The sequence below is a fragment of the Pleurodeles waltl genome, chromosome 3_1 (genome assembly GCF_031143425.1).
Source record: "Pleurodeles waltl isolate 20211129_DDA chromosome 3_1, aPleWal1.hap1.20221129, whole genome shotgun sequence".
In the NCBI taxonomy this organism is placed as follows: domain Eukaryota; kingdom Metazoa; phylum Chordata; class Amphibia; order Caudata; family Salamandridae; genus Pleurodeles; species Pleurodeles waltl.
Window position 1 is genome coordinate 724372014 of NC_090440.1, and position 19832 is coordinate 724391845.

Consider the following 19832-nt stretch of genomic DNA (forward strand, 5'->3'; position numbering starts at 1 on the left):
CTTTAAAATATCCTAGACCAATGACATTCAAAGACTCAAAACCTGCCTCAAGCTAATGCAAAACCTAGCTAAAACTCAACCTCCTCTTATTCGCCAACAGCTCCAAATAATCAAAGACCAAAATTTGGCTATCTGACCCAAACCTAGTTTGTTTCACCCTCCAGATGATTAATTATGCAAAATAATTTGGATTACCATTTACATACAGACCTCATTTAAAACAACACATGGGAAGGAAAACCAGCACAGTCTAATGCCAGCTCTCCCACAAAAGCAATCCTTTCTTCCAGAAACCAATTTCAGAAAATCAGTGCCAGCTCTGCTACTTTAAGGTGCTGAACAGCCTGTACCGCACCAGTCTTAAGACACCTCGAGGGGTGTAAAGAAATGTGATCATGTTAACCCAATGTTGCAGGAAATATATTAGATCTTTCTTCAGGTCTGAGTCATCTTGAAGACCATCAGCATCACTTAAAGGCCATCAGAAATGGTAGCCAAACTTGCCTCGCCAGGAGACAACCTCAGACTGGAAGCAGCTTAACAAGGACTTAGGACATTGTCGGAGTGGAAATAAAAAAGCTAATATGATGTTTTGTCTGCTCCTTTAAAAAAGCAAACACTGATCCATGAATCTTTCTGCTACAACAGGATTACGCGATATCAATATTTTCTTGTAGAAAATGCGTGTAAACGCAGGTTAAATGAAGACAATGAACAGAAGTAGGACCAACAGCAATAATCTTATCCAATGAGACAGTATATGCAATCAGTTCATGTGCATTATGCACTGAGCTGCCATGCCTCTGATGATACATTTAATTTACAAGTTACTTACCTTCGGTAATGATATATCTGGTAGAGACATATTCTAGTTGCAGATTCCTTACCTTTGAATTTCCCCAGGCGTCAGACTGGATCCAGAGATTTTTCTTTGAGCAGTACCTCTGCGCGCCATCAGTTGGCATCGCTCAACTCTGCGGGCGTCATTGGCGCGGTGTTCACCGTGATGACATCACGGTCATATATAGGCACCATCCCAGCATGCTGAAGTCCGTTTCATTTCATGACTTTTCATGCCAGTAGTGCAGAGCCATGAAGAACACAGAGTGGTGTGCCAAAACTAGGGCTTTTAAGGGGCAGCTCCTGTCCCTAGAAATCAGTTTGCAGTGCGGGGAAGATGGGCAAGTCAATAAGGAATCTGCAACTAGAATGTGTCTGTTCCAGATATATTGTTACTGAAGGTAAGTAACTTGTACACCTGATAGAGACTTCTAGTTGCAGATTCCTTACCTTTGGACAGATACCCGAGCAATACCATCCCCGGAGGTGGGCTGCAAACCAAGATCACACCAAGAAGTCCTGCAGAACTGAACGGCCAAAGTAGCCATCCCTTCGGACCTGATGGTCCAGGTAGAGTGTTTGGTAAAAGTGTGCAGAGGTGCTCACGTCGCTGTCTGACAGATGTCCAGGACTGGAACGCCCCGTGCTAGCACTGTGGTAGCAGCAGTAGCTCGAGTGGAGTGAGCACACAAACATTCAGGAGGTTGCTTCTTAGACAGAGCATAGCACATCTTGATGCATAAGAGCACCCATTGTGAAATGGTCCCCTTCTTTGAACCCACATGTCCCAGAAAGAGTTGATCGTCCACCCGGAAGTCTTTGGTACGATGAAGGTAGAACGCCAACACTCTTTTTGGGTACAGACGGTGGAATCTCTCCTCTTCATGAGAGGGATGTGGGTGTGCATAAAAAGTAGGCAAGGTGATGGACTGTCCGACATGGAAGGGTGTCACTACTTTAGGTAGGAAAAAAGCTGTTGTGTGAAGTACCACTTTGTCAGGATATATGGCCAAGAAAGGTGGCTTAGATGACAGCCTGGAGTTCACGTACTCTGCGGGCAGAGGTAATGGCAACTAAAAAAACAGTCTTGATGCTTAAGAGCCATAAAGGGCAGTTGTGAAGCCGCTCAAACGGGGCACACAAAGTATATTAATACCAGGTTTAGATCCTATTAGGGCATGAGGAATGGGATAGGAGGAAAGATGTGTAAGGCCTTTAAGAAACCTCCCAACTATAGGAGATTTAAATAAGGAAGGCTGATCTGGTAACCTCAAGAAAGCAGAAAGATATCCCTTAAGAGTGCTCAGGGTGGAGCCCTGCTGGGCAAGGGAAAGAATAAAGAGGAGAACTTGATAAAGAGGAGCAGATAGAGGATCGACAGATTTGTCGATGCACCGTGCCACAAATTTCTTCCAACGACAGGCTTATACAGTTTTGGTTGAGGGACGCCCGGCTGCCAAGATAACATTAAAGACTTAAGGTGGAAGATCAAAAGATGTTAACTGTCACCGCTCAATCTCCACGCAAGGAGGCGGAGGGTGGACAGGTTCAGGCGGAGGACCCTCCCCTGCTGCTGTGACAGAAGATCCTCCCGAAGAGGCAGTCTGATCGGAGGAGCTATGGCCAACCTCAACAGCTCGGGATACCAGCCTCTTCGTGCCCAGTCCGGAGCCACCAGTATAACTTGCGCCCTGTCTTATCTGATCTTCTTCAGAACTCTGGGAAGAAGTGGTATGGGAGGAAAGGCGTACAGGAGGTCTGAATTCCACTTGTGACGAAAGGCGTTGCCAAGCGAGTGCCGCCCTGGAAACTCACATGAGCAAAACAGCTGACATTGTGCGTTCTCTACGGAGCCTAACAAGTCTAACCAAGATTCTCCCCACTGGTGGAAAAGACCTTGCGCCACCTCCGGATGGAGACACCATTCGTGATCGACCACGCATCGTTGGCTGAGTTTGTCTGCTCTGGCGTTCAAGGAGCCCACCAGGTGTTGAACCACCAGGGAAATGCCCTAATGTTCCAGCCAAGTCCAGAGGCGAAGAGCCTCTTGACAAAGGGTCCACAAACCCACTCTGCCTTGTTTGTTGCAGTACCACATAGCAGTGGTGTTGTCTGAACACTTGCACTGCTTTCCCCTTGAGAGAGGGAAGGACTGCTTTCAATGCAAGTCAAATTACTCGGAGCTCCAGATGGTTGATATAGAGCCTGGTTTCCGCTGGAGATGAGGCCTCTGATCTCCGCCTCTCCCATGTGGCCGCCCCATCCCAGGAGTGACACATCTGTCACGACTGTAAGATGTGGTTGGGTAAAGGAGAGGGATCTGCCCTTGACCCAATCCTGATTTGTTAGCCACCACTGCAGGTCTCTCGCAGTTCCTTCCAAGATCTGGACCTTGTCAAAGAGATTCCCATGATGCTGCACCCACTGAAACTTCAGGTCCCACTGCAGAACCCGCATATGCCATCTGGCCTTTTGAACAAGTAGGATGCAGGAGGCCATGAGGCCCAGCAGCTTCAGTCTCATTCTCATCGAAATCCAGAACAGAGGCTGAAACATCGGTATCATAGCCTGAATATCCTGGACTAGCTTTTCGGAAGGATATGCCAGAAACTGCACTGTATCCAGAACAGCTCCGATGAAAGGGAGCATCTAAGAAGGAGTCAGATGTGACTTCGGCACGTTGATAGTGAACCCCAGCAAATGCAAAAGGTTTGCCATAGTCTGGAGGTGGGACACAACTGTCTGGGGTGAGTTCACCTTTAACAGTCAATCATCGAGGTAGGGGAAAACTGGGACCCCTAACCTGTGCAGATGAGTTGCCACCACTACCTTCACTTTAGTGAACACCTGAGGGGCCCTGGTAAGACCAAAGGGGAGCACAGTAAACTGAAAGTGCTCGTGACCTACCACGAATCATAGGTAACGTCTGTGGGCCGGCAAGACGGAAATGTGGAAGTATTCGTCTTGCACGTCCAACGCTACTATCCAGTCTCCGGGATCCAGGGCCGATTGGCTCAGGTCCTGTGTCAACATTTTGAACAACTTCTTTTTGAGGAAGAGGTTGAGGGACCGAAGATCCAATATAGGACGAAGACTCTTGTCCTTTTTCGGCACCAGAGAGTAGCGGGAATAGCAACCACAACCTACTTCTGGTAACGGAACCCTCTCTATAGTGCCTTTGGCCAAAAGGGCTTGAACTTCCTCAAGGAGAAGCGCCATATGATCCTCAGATGTTAGATTGCATGAAGGTGGCATGGCTGGCAGTGGTGTCCCGAAGGGTAGGGAGTAGCCCCTTCGGACAATCTGGAGGACCCACCTGTCCGAGGTAATGGACTGCCATTGGGGAAGGTGATGGCGAATCCTGCCGCCATCTGGTTCCTGGTGTACCTGTGGACTAGGAAGGTTTGGAGGCTGAGGAGGGGGCGGGAGTGGACTGTGTGACCCGCTGGCTCCCTGATCCCCAGGGGTGTGGGATCCAGCGTCTACGCAGGAACTGTTCAGCATGCGCGGGTCGATGGCCGGGGGGAAGGACTCGGTTGGGTGCCCCTTCCATTGCCACGAAAGGGGCAAAAGGCAGACTGTTGGGGTCTAGAAGTTGGCGCAAGGCCAAGGGACAGGCCCGTGGCTCGGGAATCCTTAAAGCGCTTGAGCGCAGAGTCTGCCTTGTCTCCGAAGAGACGTATGCCATCAAAGGGCATGTCCATCAAGGACTGCTGGACATCCCCTGAAAAGCCAGAGGTTCTCAGACAGGCGTAGCATCTCAATGCCACCATCGATGCAACCAATCTGCACAGAGTCGGTCGTATCCAGTCTGCAACCAATCATGAACTTCGCTGCATCCCTCCCATCTGTTACGGCTTGGGAATGGATAGTCCGGGCATCCTCCGGAACGCTAGGCAGCACTCGTGCGACCATATCCCAGAGAGTATGGGAATAGAGGCCCAAAAGGCATGTGGTGGTCACGGATCACAGGGCTAGACTGTTGGAAGAAAACTTCTTCCCCCAATTGTCCAGTAGTTTTGATTCCTTATCTGGGGGTGCGACAAGCAATGCGCCAGAGGAAGCCTGGATGACAAGGCTCTCAGGCATGGGATGTTGGGTGAGGAATTTCAGGTCTGTCGGCTCAGGCCGATGGCGGCGGGCAATCGTCCTATTCACAGGAGCCCCTGTGCTGGGTCTGGACCAAGTACCCCAAAGGACGTCGGTCAGTGCCTCATCAAAGGGAAGAAGGGGTTCAGAAGAGGAAGACCCTGGCTGAAGCACGTCAGTTAGAATATTAGGCCTATCCTTCACAGAAGGTAGCTCCAGGTCCAGGACCTCAGCCACCCTTCTCACCACCATGGAATATGAGGCACCCTCCTCCGTATCCACGGTAGGAGGAGAGCGCATACCAGTATCAGGGGAGGTGTCTAGACCACTGGCATTACCCAAATCCTGCACCCAGTCCATTTGGGGGTCAAGCTGATATTCTAAAGGGTCAGGCATCCCCTCCATACTCTCCCCATATCCATACCCATAAGCATAAGCATAAGCATAAGGGTCTGGATCAACCCTGGGCCTAGGAGAGACCAAAGAGAAGGAATCGGCGTTGAGCACCTCGTTCCGGCTCCGAGTCGTCCAGTATGAGGATTGGATTGACGTCGATTGTGGACCCAACTGACTTCGGGAGCGTGGACGTCTGACCCGACACCGGGAAGGTTGCTGTGGCATGACCGGCGTCAGGACGGATCCGTGATTGGATCCGGAGGAGCCCTCTGGAGCCATGGCCAAAGCAGGCGACTTCGAACCCAAGGGGGCCACCACCAACTCACCTGTGTCCAAGGCAGCCGAAGGTGGGTCGGTCTGCCCAAAAATGAGGCGCATTGCTTCATAAAATTCTTTGAGTTGGGCAGGGGTTGCTCCGGCTCCTGGGATGTTGGGGGAAGCACGGAGCCGACCCAGATGAAGGCTCTGAGGACGGAGGTGTAGAGCGTCAACACTCTTCCCATGCCGCATCGTCAGAGCGACAGGGTGAAGTTGAAGAACGCTTGTCCTTCTTCGACGACTTCTTTTTGTGACCCGAATGTTCTGATGACTTTGAGGACGAAGAGTGGTGGTGACTCTGCGGCCGGTCTCAAGACCTTCCTCTCGAACTAGACTGTGAGCACCGCGGAGTCGAGTGTCAGGCCGCCATGAGCTTTAAGGACCACTCCCTCAAAGCTTTCGGGTTCATGGGCCGACACTCAGAGCACGACTTTGGATCGTCATCGCGCTCCAGGCACCAAAGACACATGAGGTGCGGATCCGTCACTGACCTCGTTCAGTGACAGGAGTCACAGGGCGTGAATCTGGTATGGCGTGACATCCCTCAACACATCCACAAATTTGTAAAAAAATGACTGAGGCAGCTCTCTCTAGATCTGCGCATAGGCTGGCGCAAAAAGAACTGACATCAGCGCTCCTAGGTGGTGACTATATACGACTGTGACGTCATCACAGTGAACACGACGCCAACGACGCCCAGTGAGTCGACCAACACCACCTGACAGCACGCAGAGGTACTGTTCGAAGAAAAATCTCCGGATCCTGACTGACGCCTGGGGTAATTCAAAGGTAATGAATTTGCAACTAAAAGTCTCTATCAGAAGCATGCATATGGACAATTGACTGGGGTAATAAAACGACACGTTCTGATCTATCAATATTATTTGAAAGGCAATACTGAGTTCAGGCTAGAAAGAGGATATCTGTCTGTTACTGCTCCTGTACAAAAGCGAGTTATACATTTCTGCTTGAAACATACTTAAACATGAATGCTAAATGGATAGGACTTAATAGATCCGAAAGTGAGATTCTCAGTCTTTGGACTATCCCAACCTCTTCAACCTACAAACACTTTTTTATGAACATCACATAACTCTAAATTAAAGTTGTGAAGTTTCTCTCTCAGCATTGACATTATGTCGACAAACTATTACAGTAAAACAGTAGAAAGAATTTGTGGATCACATGTGCAATAGCAACAATATTGCATTTACCTTGTATATAATTTTTGCTGCTTCGTTTAGAATGCAGGGTATCCAGGTTTCATTAGTGGTCTGCAGGTAAAATAAAAACATTGATTTTCATTATTTTTTCAATTTTATTGTATACATTAGAACCATAAACTCATTGCCAGTATTTCTTGTTGGTTGAGACAAAAGTGAAACACTGGTAACCTGACAATATTACATATGCTTTTCAACTTTAACTGTTGAATGTGTTCTGGGTTACATATTAGCACATATTTATTCATGCTTCGCACCAGAGACGTCCTTAACTTAATTGTAGAACCAGTCTACAAAAAAACACAAATTTTATCATGCAACTTCGCTGGCCTGACACATTGTTCCACATCGATACTGAAATAAATGTTGTTTTGGCCATCATTGTATTATTATTAGTAGTAGTAGTAGTAGTAGTAGTAGTAGTAGTAGTAGTAGTAGTAGTAGCAGTAGCAGTAGTAGTAGTAATAGTATTAGGTGTAGTAATCACTCGGGATTATTCTGAAGGAAAAAATAAATCGAACGGACATAGGATACAGTAAAACAAGGCAACCATAGCTCAATTGATAATCCAGTACCAAATCGAAGTTCTCAAATAACATCAGTCTTATGCGCAAAGAAAACGGACAAGAAAAAATGAATTCAGGCGAAAACCTCAACAAAATTGTGTTCAGAATTCAACTAACTTACACTGCATTTAAACGAGAAAACAATGTTCTTAACCAAAGACATCCTCTTTGCAGAAGTTTGTGTAAAAAACGTCTTCAACTGTATAAAATAATTTCCAAGACCAAACGCTTGCAGAATTCAACTTAAAAAATTAACAAGCATTTGCAATGCAACGAGTCTCGCGTTTGCTCGTGAAAGAGCTGATAGCGCTGTAAACTCCTAACCAGACTTTTCACTGGTAATGAAACCTATTGGCAAAAGTGCAATTATGTACGTAACCAGAAAAAGTGCAATTAACTGTGTAACAGGGTCGATATTATGTAAAGCGCTGGACTTCTGCCAAGCGAGATCGCGCTGGGAAAATAAAGAAAAAGTAGACCACGAGCCGGACGGAAAACAGCGAGCCTCGCATGTTTTCTGTACTTGGTCGATGCGCTCCAGGAGGGCTATCCACCGGAAAAGGCATGACTTCCACTAATGAAATCAAGCAGATTCTAACAGTCAAGCCCACGAGCCAATAAAAGACACTGATGTGACGTGGACAGGGCTCCGAGCCCTTTTTAATTCCCAAAGCATCTCGCTTAGCGAAATGCATGCGCAAGCGCATGCGACGCAGGCTCGACCCTAAAAATGGAAGAGCAAAAGAGAAAGCTCAGAAAGTAATACCCCTGTATTTATAATAAGCAAATAAAATGTCTACCACTGGTTAGACTGACACGCTCTATCAAAGGATAATTTATGGGGGATTTGCAATAAACTGAATTATTTTTTTATTTATATTGCTAAGGAGATTTCATTTTGAAACCAGGAATTACTTGAAATTACCTACATCGCATAATGACAATCTGGGGAATTTTTCAAAATAAGCGTAATGAGAAATGCTGAAAATTACACAAGATTCTGCTGACATAAAAATCTCACTTGGGCTTAGTGAAGAGTTGTGTCCTCTACCCGAGTGCCCAACTGTGAGTACCTGTCTGACAGCTATTTCCCCAGAGGTGAGAGGACATCACCTGGAGTGTGAATTGACAGAAGAGCTGTTGCTTTGCCTGGAAGGCCTGGAGCATCCTTCCTGGAAGGAGAGGAGAGTAGCGAGCCAACTCTGCAGAAGTGGACTATTGGCCTGGGCAACAGTATTTGACCCTGGTGCTGTGGATCTGTAGGACAAAGTCTTGTGGAAGCGGGCCTGGTGTGCTCCAAGCTCTGAGCTGGTCACTATCGGCAAAAGGGAAAATTCAAAGCACTGGTGAGTAGATTGTCCCATTGATCCTACTGTTGCAGCCCTGGCAATCTGCACTAGTACAGAGGAGACTAGACCTGTGTAAACCTCTGTACTTTCTGCAAGTGTGCCTGAATGGACTCATATCATAGCTATGTCCTAGGCACTTACCCAGTGTGAACCCTTGTGGACTAAGCCAGCAGTAGCGAAGCTACATCATCAAGACACTCATCACTGGGTGTCCCAGTGATTTGGCGGCTCCTAAGGCGCTGGCTTGAGGTGCACGTAATTAGATCTAATAGCCACTACACTAAAGCACATTGAAGCAAATAAGCTGCCATCCACAGAATTGGACCAGAAGTGGACCGCAATGCTGTCTCGACCCAGGGAGGACCAAGTCACTGACTCAAGGACTCATGTAATCCAAGAGGAATCATCGTTAACTGTAGGCTCATCCACCGCCAATGTCATGTCTGAAAGTGAGCATCCGACTGTACATATTTGCATGCATGCTGCTGTTTCCAGACCCTGCAGCACAGTCCATGTCTGCTCCGGAGTAGCCACATGACACACATGCATCTGACATTTCTTCCCCCCAGCACAGGAGGGCCAGGACTAAAAAGTGGGAAGCCACAGAGAGGCCTATTGCAGTCTTGAACTTTGGGCATGAAAAACAGAGACTGACTACCTGGTCGTCCCTACCAGATCAAAGTTAGTGAGTGCTGCACCTGTGCTGATTGTGGTAATTTAAACTTAGGGATGTAGAAGAAGCAAAGTAGGGAAATCTCTCCCATCCCTCCCATGGCAAGGGATGGGAGAGACAGACCAGGACTGCCTTGCGTGCCCCAGTTGCAGTGATATCTGGTTCCTTGGTAATGATTTTTGGTCATGAGTGAACATGAATCATGCATGTGCACTACAACCTAGGCCAGTATCATGGTCTTCTTAGACTAGGAGGGGCACCCAAAGCACTACTCTCAGGAGGTATAAGGCTACTGTCTTCACCTGGAGGTAAGTTACACGAGAGCAGTGGTAGTAGTATACTATGTTTTTAGTAATCAGTGGAGTGAACAAGGTCTGATTCAATGGGTACTCCGGGCTCACCAGTTCAGTAAAGTTCTGTTGCTTTGTGCTTAAATCAACACTTGACCCACATTCAGTTGTGTGTGCAGCACAAGGATGTGTTTGTGCCGAGAGATCGTACAGTGCAGGAGAAATAGTGCAAGCAGTTACATATGCATGAGAGGATGTACGTTTGCCTGAGAAATGGTACAGTGCATTAGAAACAGCATGAGCAACTGAGTGTGTTCGTTAGGATATGCATGTGCCTGTGGGAAGGTACAACACATAAGAGATGGAGCTTGATATGGCATGAAAGCACTAGAAGGTATATGTTCCCTGGAAGAGGTAAAATACATTAGAGACTGCGCACGTCTGAATGCATGTGCGAGCAGGGGTATGTGTACGTTTGTGAAGAGCACAGTAAATGGAAAACAATGGGTTCCATTTTGGGAGGCCCACAGCTTGCTGGTGTTGCCCAGAGAGGTTGTGGTTTCCCCAGACAGATTTGTGGATTGCTGAGAATTGGATTGGACACACATTGGAGGAAGGAAGAACCAGGGTCTTTGGTGCAATCCCATAGTAACTCTAGTTTCTGAAAGAAGGTCACTGGTCAGAGGGGCCTGGGGTCATCTAAGGAAGGAGATGAGACAGATCGAGAATCATAGAGAGTAGGGTTGGGGCTCTTTGGTTACCTTTTGAAGCACATAATCACTAAGATTGACATCCTGGTGTGAATGTATAGTCAATCCTTCACCTGTGTTTGAAACTATCAAGATTGGTGACTGTCCTGCTGTGATAAACTACTCTGCACGAAGACCACAACAAAGATGTGGGTATTTCAAAGTGACCAACCCCCTCTAGTTTCTCTCCCCCCCCCCCCCCCCAATGCCCCCGGAACACAAGGTTCATTTGCAGAAACACTAAATCTCAAGTGTGTCTGGAACCAGATTATATAAACGGGAGCTTGAGACGCCCAAATAGACAAACTGAAGCTGTATATAATTGTGAAGACTGTGTCTCATCACCAGGACTGGGAATTCCCATGTTGGGTTAAGGGGGCATCACCAAGGAGGATAAAAAACACACACCTGGAGCCTCTAGCACCTGCTTCAGCCTAACCCAAGAACAGTGGGCCATATGAGGTGAAGAAGATCACTTGGAGGAAGCAAGGTCCAGTGGGGACCCTGGGAGTGGAGTGTGAGATTCTGATCTGTCAGGACTGCCACACCGATTGAGCTGCCAACCCATGTGCATATGTCCAAATCCCCCATGCCAGGTGGGGGCCGTGGCGAAGAATAAGGGTTACAGCCCTTGGAGCAGCACTGTGAGAAATGGAGGGTAGTTGTCAAATATAACTCTGTGACCCAAAGAGGGCTGCTACCATGTTCATGCCAACAGCGACACCAGTATTGCACATGGGGGCTGCGGTGAAGAGAGAGGGTCATTGCCCTGAATGTGCTGCCGTGACCCTACCTGCACATCAGGAGGAAGGGGCAGTGAAGGAGGAAGGCGACCATTGCCCTGACCCCATATGCAACAGAGAAGACACTGCAGGTTGTGACCCCAGGACGAAGGATGGCAGCGACAAGGCACTCTGAACCACCATTCTGTGAGACTGACAAGCAGGATGTCTGGCCCTGGGGAACTTCCACTGATGTGACGCAATTTGATGGAGGGACTAGCAGACCTTGCTAAAGAGCCGCTTTAGAACCTGAAACATGAGACATGAAAATCTAAGCAGGGCCTACCTTGGATGGTACCACACTTGAATGGGGAATACTCTTCAGTCAAACAGGGAAGTGGGACTGGAAAGCTGATCTGGGTAACACTGGAGGGCCTGCCTCAAAAAGGATGTGTATATTGTTTGCAGTGTGTTGTACTGTTCTTGGTATTAGTAGATAAATAATCCTTTTTACATAAAGCAAGTATTTGAATGGACAATCATTTATTGGGATCGGTCAATGTATTTTGAGTTTGTCTCACCCAACACCTACCTCCTCCCTGACAAACCTTGACTTGCTCGCCCTGCACTACCACTGAGAGTCAAGTGCTTAAGTGGTACCTGGCCAAGTTGCTCAGAAGCCATAGTAGGCAGGACCTTAGGAAATCAGGAGTTAACAGCCTAAACCACCACCCGTGGGCCTAGTGATTCTTGCTTGCACAGTGACCATATGAGGGAGGGTTGTAACAATGCTTTAAAATAATTCTCTTTTTTTTAAAGATGAGCACTGGGCTGGACAATCACAACAATACCCTGTTGGGTATCTGTTGAATGATAGGCCCTTTGTACCCTACCTGAGAAGCCTGTAATGTCTCGCCATCACTACCAATGAGAGTCAATTTCTGAAAGGGTTGTACTTGATCCACTTTCCAGAGTCACAGTAGGTGGACCCTGTGACATCGGAGGCAAACAACCCTAACACCAACAGAAATAGCTGAGTAACAACAGCTTTCCCCAAGGCCCCTCCCACTGAACGTAGTTTGATAGTTCCATTACTGTAATTTATATAGCCATGCTCTCTTTAATTAATTCATCCCAATAAGCTAAATAAGCTTAATCACTTTTAGGAGAATGCTTTACATCAGAAAGAATACTTCAGACAAGATGTGGGTGAAAGATTTCAAGAGAAGTGCAATGATAAAATGTATCAGTAATCCGATACTAATTTATATTCTGCCAAAATCAATACACAGCATTTAGAGATACATGAATCGGTTTAAAAATCCACCTTGCAAATACCGATTGTCCATCACCTTGTTCACTAACAATTAGAACACATTCCATCAAAACCTTTGGAGCAAAATACGATGAAAAGAAATTTGAAAGCTTTCATCCTAACTAGACAATTCGTTTTCTGCTATCTTAGATGAAAGATCCTGATGTCTGGATGCAACAAGGAAAGAGTCTGCATTGGGGGCACAAAGAGGTACAGGAAGGTGCTTTGGAACAACACCCACGGCATCACCAAGCCTGCCATCCACCATGTAGTGTGCTGTGGAGGAGTCAACTGCCTCTCTGGTCTCATCTATGAAGATTCCTGCTGTGTGCTGAAGTTCTTCTGGGGAATGAGATCCGATATATCGTTACCTACACACAGCATGCAAAGAGGAAGAATGTCACCCACCCATTGAGTTGGTCTACACCCGAAGTGCCCACTTTACAGTACCTACAGGTTTAACAGCTAAACCCCAAAAATCAACACAAATCCAAAGGCTGATGTGCAGGCCCTACGTGTTAGGGTCAGAGGATAACTTGGATCAAAAGAGGGGTTACAGAAAGGAGTAAAGTCCTAAAACACTCACCTGGCATGACAAAAGAAAACGAATTGCAAAGACTAACTGAATAAAAAAGTACCAGAGACAATGGTGGTACACAACTCCATGTAGAACAAAACTGCCCATCTGAATGCTGATAGGTGAGGGGGGAAGGATAGGGCATAGGCACATTATGGGCACCTGTGCTTTGCGTACCTTTCAGCTAATTCAATGCTGTGCAAAATCTGACTAGCAATAAGAATACCAGTGCAAATAGCTCAGAAATCTGCTTGCAACCAGATCCGACAAAATGCCCAGCTGACTCAAACGTTCACCATTCCCAAGTAAAACTAGGAAGGGCCTGATTTATCACAATGGTGATGGATATCCTGTCTGCGAGATCTAAATGCCAAAGAATATAGGCCCTCATTACAGCCTTGCAGCCCGCCAAGGACTTACCGCCAAGAGGCCGCCAATGTGGCCACAATCCTGCCGGCCGCATTATGACATCCCCGCTGGGCCGGCAGGATGTCGGCCATAACATGGGAGCCGGCGGTGTTGTGACCGTGCGACGGGTGCAGATGCACCCATTGCACTTTTCACTGTCTGCTGTGCAGGCAGTGAAGAGCAGGGTGGGGCTGTGCCTGGGGGCCCCTGCACTGCCTATGCCATGGACAGGCTGGCGAGAAGGGGAGTAGTAATCCTCTGGGCAGCGCTGCAAGCTGTTCTGCCCTGGAGGATTGAAACCGCCAGGCAACCATGGCGGGAAACCGCCGATCCCGGCGCTACCGCCGTGGTCGTAATAAGGCACGCCAAAACAGCCCGACAGGGTTGTAATGAGGCCCTTAAAGTGATTTAGATTATGGAGGACAGGATATCCATTATCGTTGTGATGGAATAACCCGTCCGCCGAGTTCTAAATGAGGCCTTAAGTTGGATAACAGTACAATATGCTACATAGAAGATTAACCTATTTTTATAATTTTATATATATATATATATATATATATATATATATATATATATATATATATTCTTTTGCAGTGATAGTACATCCACTGCTATTAAAGTAAAAAAGAGAGAAGAGCAGTAACAGGTGGAAGAGACCAGCCACCCTCACCTCCACTCACATCCAATAGTTTGCAAATCTATCAACTAACACTTATCTTTACAATAACTCAAAGAATCAGCCACACATACGCATAGCTCATGCTTTCATTAAGCCATGAATGACTGAATTCATCAATGCTCCTCAATGCATTTATCTACCCATCCAGGTATGCACCAGTAATCCTCTGTGCTAATCCATTCCTCCTTTTTATGCAAACTACCATCAACACATCTATCCACAAATGTAGACATTCATAAATCACCCATTCAGACATACTAATGCATTCACCTGTCCATCCACCAGTACCTCAGCAATCACATCTGCTTAAAAATCAAAGAGCAACATAAATAAAACATATATCCCATATCATATATTAATCAAGGCCCCATCCGCACTCATGAAGTGAGCATCCCTGCTTCCATTTATTTGTTGTTGGTGACTCTTTGTATGTTGTGTATAAGTATGGCTGTGTACATGTGGATCAATGCATGTATTCTGTAGATACATCAGTGAATACAGATGCCTGCAGGTATGCTGCCCCGATTCTGCACATGCTGTATTTGTACTGACATTCTATGTGTCTAGGTAGTACATAAAAGAGAGACCACCTGGCTGTGTCAGTGCCTTTTAAAGTCCAATCTTCCCATAACTGGTAAGAGAAAAAGGTTTCAGACTACCTGCCCTACCGATCATGATAATTTGTGAGGAAAAGGGGTGTATTATATGGTGTGGTTGTGGGACTTCACTGTGTAATACAATACCAGCCGGGTGTGGTTGGCTAAACCTTAGCTCAATCCTGCATAGCTGTGGCTCTGAGCAGTCAGGCTTACATAAAGTGTAAAGCATTAAACAGCACCAAAACAACAGAAAAAAGAAAGACAACACTCAAGAAATCCAAAACGAATTTATAAAAATAGATTATATTATGGACAGCAAAATTAACAATATCCCCAAGAAGGTTCCAGAGATAGAGTTGACAAGAAACAATATATCAGGTTTTGTTTCCTTATCGCAAGCAAGCTTTGGCATAGTCAACGAATTTGACACTTAGAAAATGTTTTCAAGAAAAACTTTGTCAAGTTGGTATGCCGTTACTTAGAGTTACTTTGGATGACCAACTCTGGAAGGGAGCCAGCCACGGGCACCAGTAAGTTTCAAAGAAACAGTTACCTTGCCAAAGAAAGCAGTCTTCAGTCCAATTCCAGCATCAGTGGCTCCTTGCTGTTAACTTCTATGTGAGGATCCTGATGCAAGGATACAGGATGCTGAAGATGCCATGCAGTCAACAGGGGTCTTCCTGGGGCTAGTCCTCAGTCCATAGTCCTGATGAGGTGATTCTGGCCACAGGGGTCAACATTCCACAAAGTTCTTTCGGGGTCAGCAGAGGTGCAGTCGCCCAGCACAGAGGAATCAGCAGTTTCATTCTTTTGGCAATAACTCCCTTCAGGGTGACCAACACTGCAACTCTGATGACTCTCGGGTCTAGATGACTTCTGAGCATCTGGTCCTGCTCTCTCAAGCTGCACGTGGCGAGAAGTGGGGATCCGGTAAACTGGACTAAACTTCCCACACAGGCTTTTCAGCCCTTTTGGCCCTGTGCTGCAAAAAGTAAGTCAGCCAACTGACTCCTGGAATCTCCGCTTCTAACTGGACTCAGCTTGCACCGTATTTTCCTTTGCTAGCCCAAAGAGCAGCAGGTGAAGTCCAATTTCAGTGCAGCCTCTTCTTCGCTGGTTCCAGGGTCATAAATGCAGTCCTTCGTTGGTCCTTTTCTACAGTCAAGTGAGTTCTGAGTGCCAGGGGTGACCTTTTATGCCCAGAAAGTGCCTTGAGGAGAAGAAGCGGTCACTGGCCAATGACTACTATGTTCCCTCCCATCTGAGGACAACTTACTGTGAAGTGCTCTTTCTGCCCCTCCCATGATGTCTGTAACCCACTCTTGTTGTGTGGAGCTTGATAGCCAGCCCTAGAGGTGTAGTCACCTCTGGGCTACACGCCCAAGGGAAAAATGGTTTGGTTAGTATTTTCCACACACTGTCCTGGATGCCAACTTCTCTACTCTCTAGTGTGTTCATCATTTACCCTTCAAAAGGTGGCTTCCCTTTTGAAGCTTGCCATTTGGGCCAACACCCCATGTGGCTTTCTGCCAGGAGAAGGAAACACCTCCTCCAGTGGCAAGCCAGTATTGCTACCTGTCCAGGGAGTCATTGACACTTCTCCCCAGGAGGACAGATAACGGTCTCATGTTCCGCCTCAGCAAATGGTCACTGGAAAATTGGGCAACAGAGTGGCAGCTTTCTAAATGTTGTATGTGGCAACAAGTTATATTAAGTTTGACCATGGCATCAAGTCAGGCTTAATGCAGCGAGCTGTTCCAAGTAACAACTTTGGCAGTCCCATTCGGAAGTTAGCACAGTGGAGTTGTTCAGCATGTAACTCTGCAATAGCAGTAAAAATGGAAATTGCAGGTTTTTACAGTTAGAACATGTTAAACGTGTTCTACTTTACTAATATGCTGCATCCCGACTCGGGACTGGATGGATCTGCTGTAGGGGTGAGTTATACACATTAGATAAGGGAGTTTGGGCTTTGCCATTGGTTAAAATGGCAAAGTTGAGTTAGCAGTTTTAAGCTGCCCTTCCAGTCTGCAGTGGCAGACTGGGAGTCACATTTTCCCTTGTACCACACAGGGTGGCACAATAAGTGCTACAGACCCTGAGAAGAACCCTAACTTACAGGCCCTGGGTAGCCCTGGTACCATGTACTAGGGGCTTAGAGTAAGTTAGCTTATGCCAACTGGGTATAAGCCAATCAAATATACACTTTTTTTTGGGACAGAGCATTGGCACAGATGCCTGGTTAGCAGACCACAGTGCACTTTCAGAGTAAGAAATTCATGGGTACCTGTCCAAAACTTTAGGGGTGACTATACAAAAACAGTCACTTCCTTACACAATACAAAAGGGTTAAAATGTGGGGGAAAAAGTAGCTTCTTTCAAGAAAATGCCGGGGTTAAATACATGCAGTACATCTCCCAATTGTAAGAAAATACAAATTAGCCCTCTGTAAGCTTCAGAAGACTATGTTCTTGTGCCTGGTATTTAATAAAATAAAATAAAATAAAATAAAATGATTGTTAGCACATCTCTGATAATAGGAGCTATATCAAAACATGAATACGTAATTTTAAAAGTTCTTTCACATACTAACTGTTGGAATGAAAAAGTCCCTTGCATGGTGATGGAAATGTACCTCTGTTCTAAGTGCCTCAACTGAAATGATGTCTGGATCCCTGATGCTGATTTTTGTCGTCTTGGAGAAACTCGGATCAGGTGCGTACGCCATGACATAGGCCTGTCTTATGAACTGCAGACTTTTTGGACTGGGCGAGACACCCAAAGCTCTACCCTCATATTGGTGAAAGCCTACAGCCTTTGCCAGGAGTTAAGCAGCACAAGTGCGGTGTTAGCAACATACCTGTAGTGATCAGTAGAAGTGAACTGGCCTTTTTACTTGTGTCACTGGAGGATCATCGAGAAAACCTAGCTTCTATCCCCACAGTACCACATGTGAGGGACTTGAGGAAATCCCACCACTGGCCTAGCAGGGTCGCTTTTGCGAGAGTCACTGGAGACAGCAGCTGCATTTCCACCCCCTCAGGGGAGTGACCAAGGAGGGTCCGGTTCTGCAGGTCCTGCTGGTTCAGGTAAGACTGATTCATGGGATAGAAAGTTATGGGGAACTTGCCTGTTATGTAGTGCTTTGGTGCTGGAACACTTTTGACTTTAATTGGAGTCAGAGTATGTGTGAAATTGGGATGTTGCTTGAGAGAGGGTGAAACCAGGTGAAAGTCACAAGTTCAGGTTGACTGCGATGGAGCGGGGACCAGAGACCAGGACCAGGTTAGTCCTGCTGAAAATGTTACCTTCTAAGGTACAGCGTGAAGAGCTCCATCAGTCGTCGCAGACAGTCACTGCTGGAGATTAGTGTTGGCAGTCACTGTGGGTGTTGATACTGTATTGCGAAATGCATATCTCATGTTGCTGGTCATCGTTGGCAGTCACGACCAAAGCTTTGCATTGGCAACTGGCAAGATCTGAGGTGGAAATGACTTGTTTGTGGTAACAAAGATCCCTAAACATCAGGATTTCACATTTCGGAGTGAGAGGAGTGCACGCTGATGTCACATAAGGGTTCAAGACCTGGAGAAGCACTTCTTGGGAATCAGGGACTCACTCTAATGGAGGCCAGCAAGCCCAAAACAGTTTCATTTGCAGGGACTGGCAACATGTCAGTTAGGCAAATGCAGGGAGGTCTCTGGAGTTGGTTATGTTCATGTAGCTTAGAATGGAGGTCATTCAGCTGACCTTTGAAGCCACTCAACCTGGGATGAAGGGAGCAGGTCCAGTCATTCTTCTCAGCAAGCAGGGCAGGCCTCAAACAGCATGATGTCCTTCTTCTGTAGTATCCACAGGTCCATAGACAACCACCACTGAGAAAGGCAACTATTGCTGAAACGCGTCTGGCTGATGGTAATAAATCGAGTGGCTACTTACCTTTCATATATCATGTGACTACGTGCTATGGTCGTCGTTGCCGGGTGGCTGCCGGCGAGAGGAAACGTGAACTAGACACCTGGGAGACCACTGCAGATATGCAAAATTATGTTGAACTTTTGCTGTATACCTTGTACCTTGCAGCCCGTGGATACAGGGGATTCTGGTGCCCCCCCTCCATTCCCAGCCCTCCCAGCTCAGTGTATCCTTAGTGTATCCTCGCAGTTCTGCATAAACATCGTCATTGGATACTGGGCGAGCCGAATCGAAGGTGGTCGGTGGGGGTAGGAGGTGGCTGGATAAGGCATGAGGCATCTGTGCCTTTGATGCCCTGAAGCAGACTTGCCGGAGCTGTGGGGAGAGGACAAAGCTCCAGCAGAAAGGGTCATCCTCATGACCAGCTTCCATAACCAGTTTCCTTAAGGCAATGCAGCACAACAAGTAGCAACAAGCACAAGTAAGCATATTTCTGCATATATCGGCCCCAACCAAGTCTAGTATTGTGACCGTTTGATTGAGGGGCCAAGTTATAAGCTACAAGGAAACAGGGTCTAAGATAAGTCAAAGAAATAAGGAGACCTTTCTTACACCTTTGTTACACCAAGTAAATTAGTGGTTGGTACGAGTGCTATAAGAGCTTAGGTCGCAGCCCTCCCTAGTCGCACGGAAGATGTGGGTGTTAGGCTGGTGCAGCTTGTGCCTGAAGGGGGGACTGCATAGCACCGTAGCCTTGGTTGAATATTTTGATGCCACAGGTCCTTAAGTGTGCTAAAGAGTGAGTCTGAGAGTCCCATTTTACATCTGGTGCCCATTTTCAATGGATGGGAGAAGCTACCTCCCATTTTCCCTCTACAGAGGTGTCTGGAATTTCCAGTGTCCCTGCCCTGGTCCCAGTCTGTCGGGAAGCACAATAGGATAGTGTGTAGGTCTGTGTGCATCAGCAGGGCGAGTGCCTTTGAGGTGCAAATATGGTAGGTGACAGCTACCACCCTCATGAAACCAGGTTAGCCCATCCTGCCAACACCCAGACACTATACTGTGATGATGTTAGGGAAGAATATACAAAGGCCAACTATGCCTGGTCATGTAACTTAGAC

The 19832-nt window shown here is 46.8% G+C and overlaps 1 protein-coding gene across 1 annotated transcript in view; it reads right to left on the reverse strand.

Moving 5' to 3' along the window:
- LOC138284568 (intermembrane lipid transfer protein VPS13C-like) overlaps positions 1–19832 on the reverse strand; it is a 953192-nt gene that overhangs the window by 518413 nt on the left and 414947 nt on the right. Inside the window, exon 8 of the mRNA XM_069223471.1 lies at positions 6858–6917. Within this exon, the coding sequence (XP_069079572.1) occupies positions 6858–6917 (60 nt within the window). The remainder of the gene's footprint in view (positions 1–6857; positions 6918–19832) is intronic.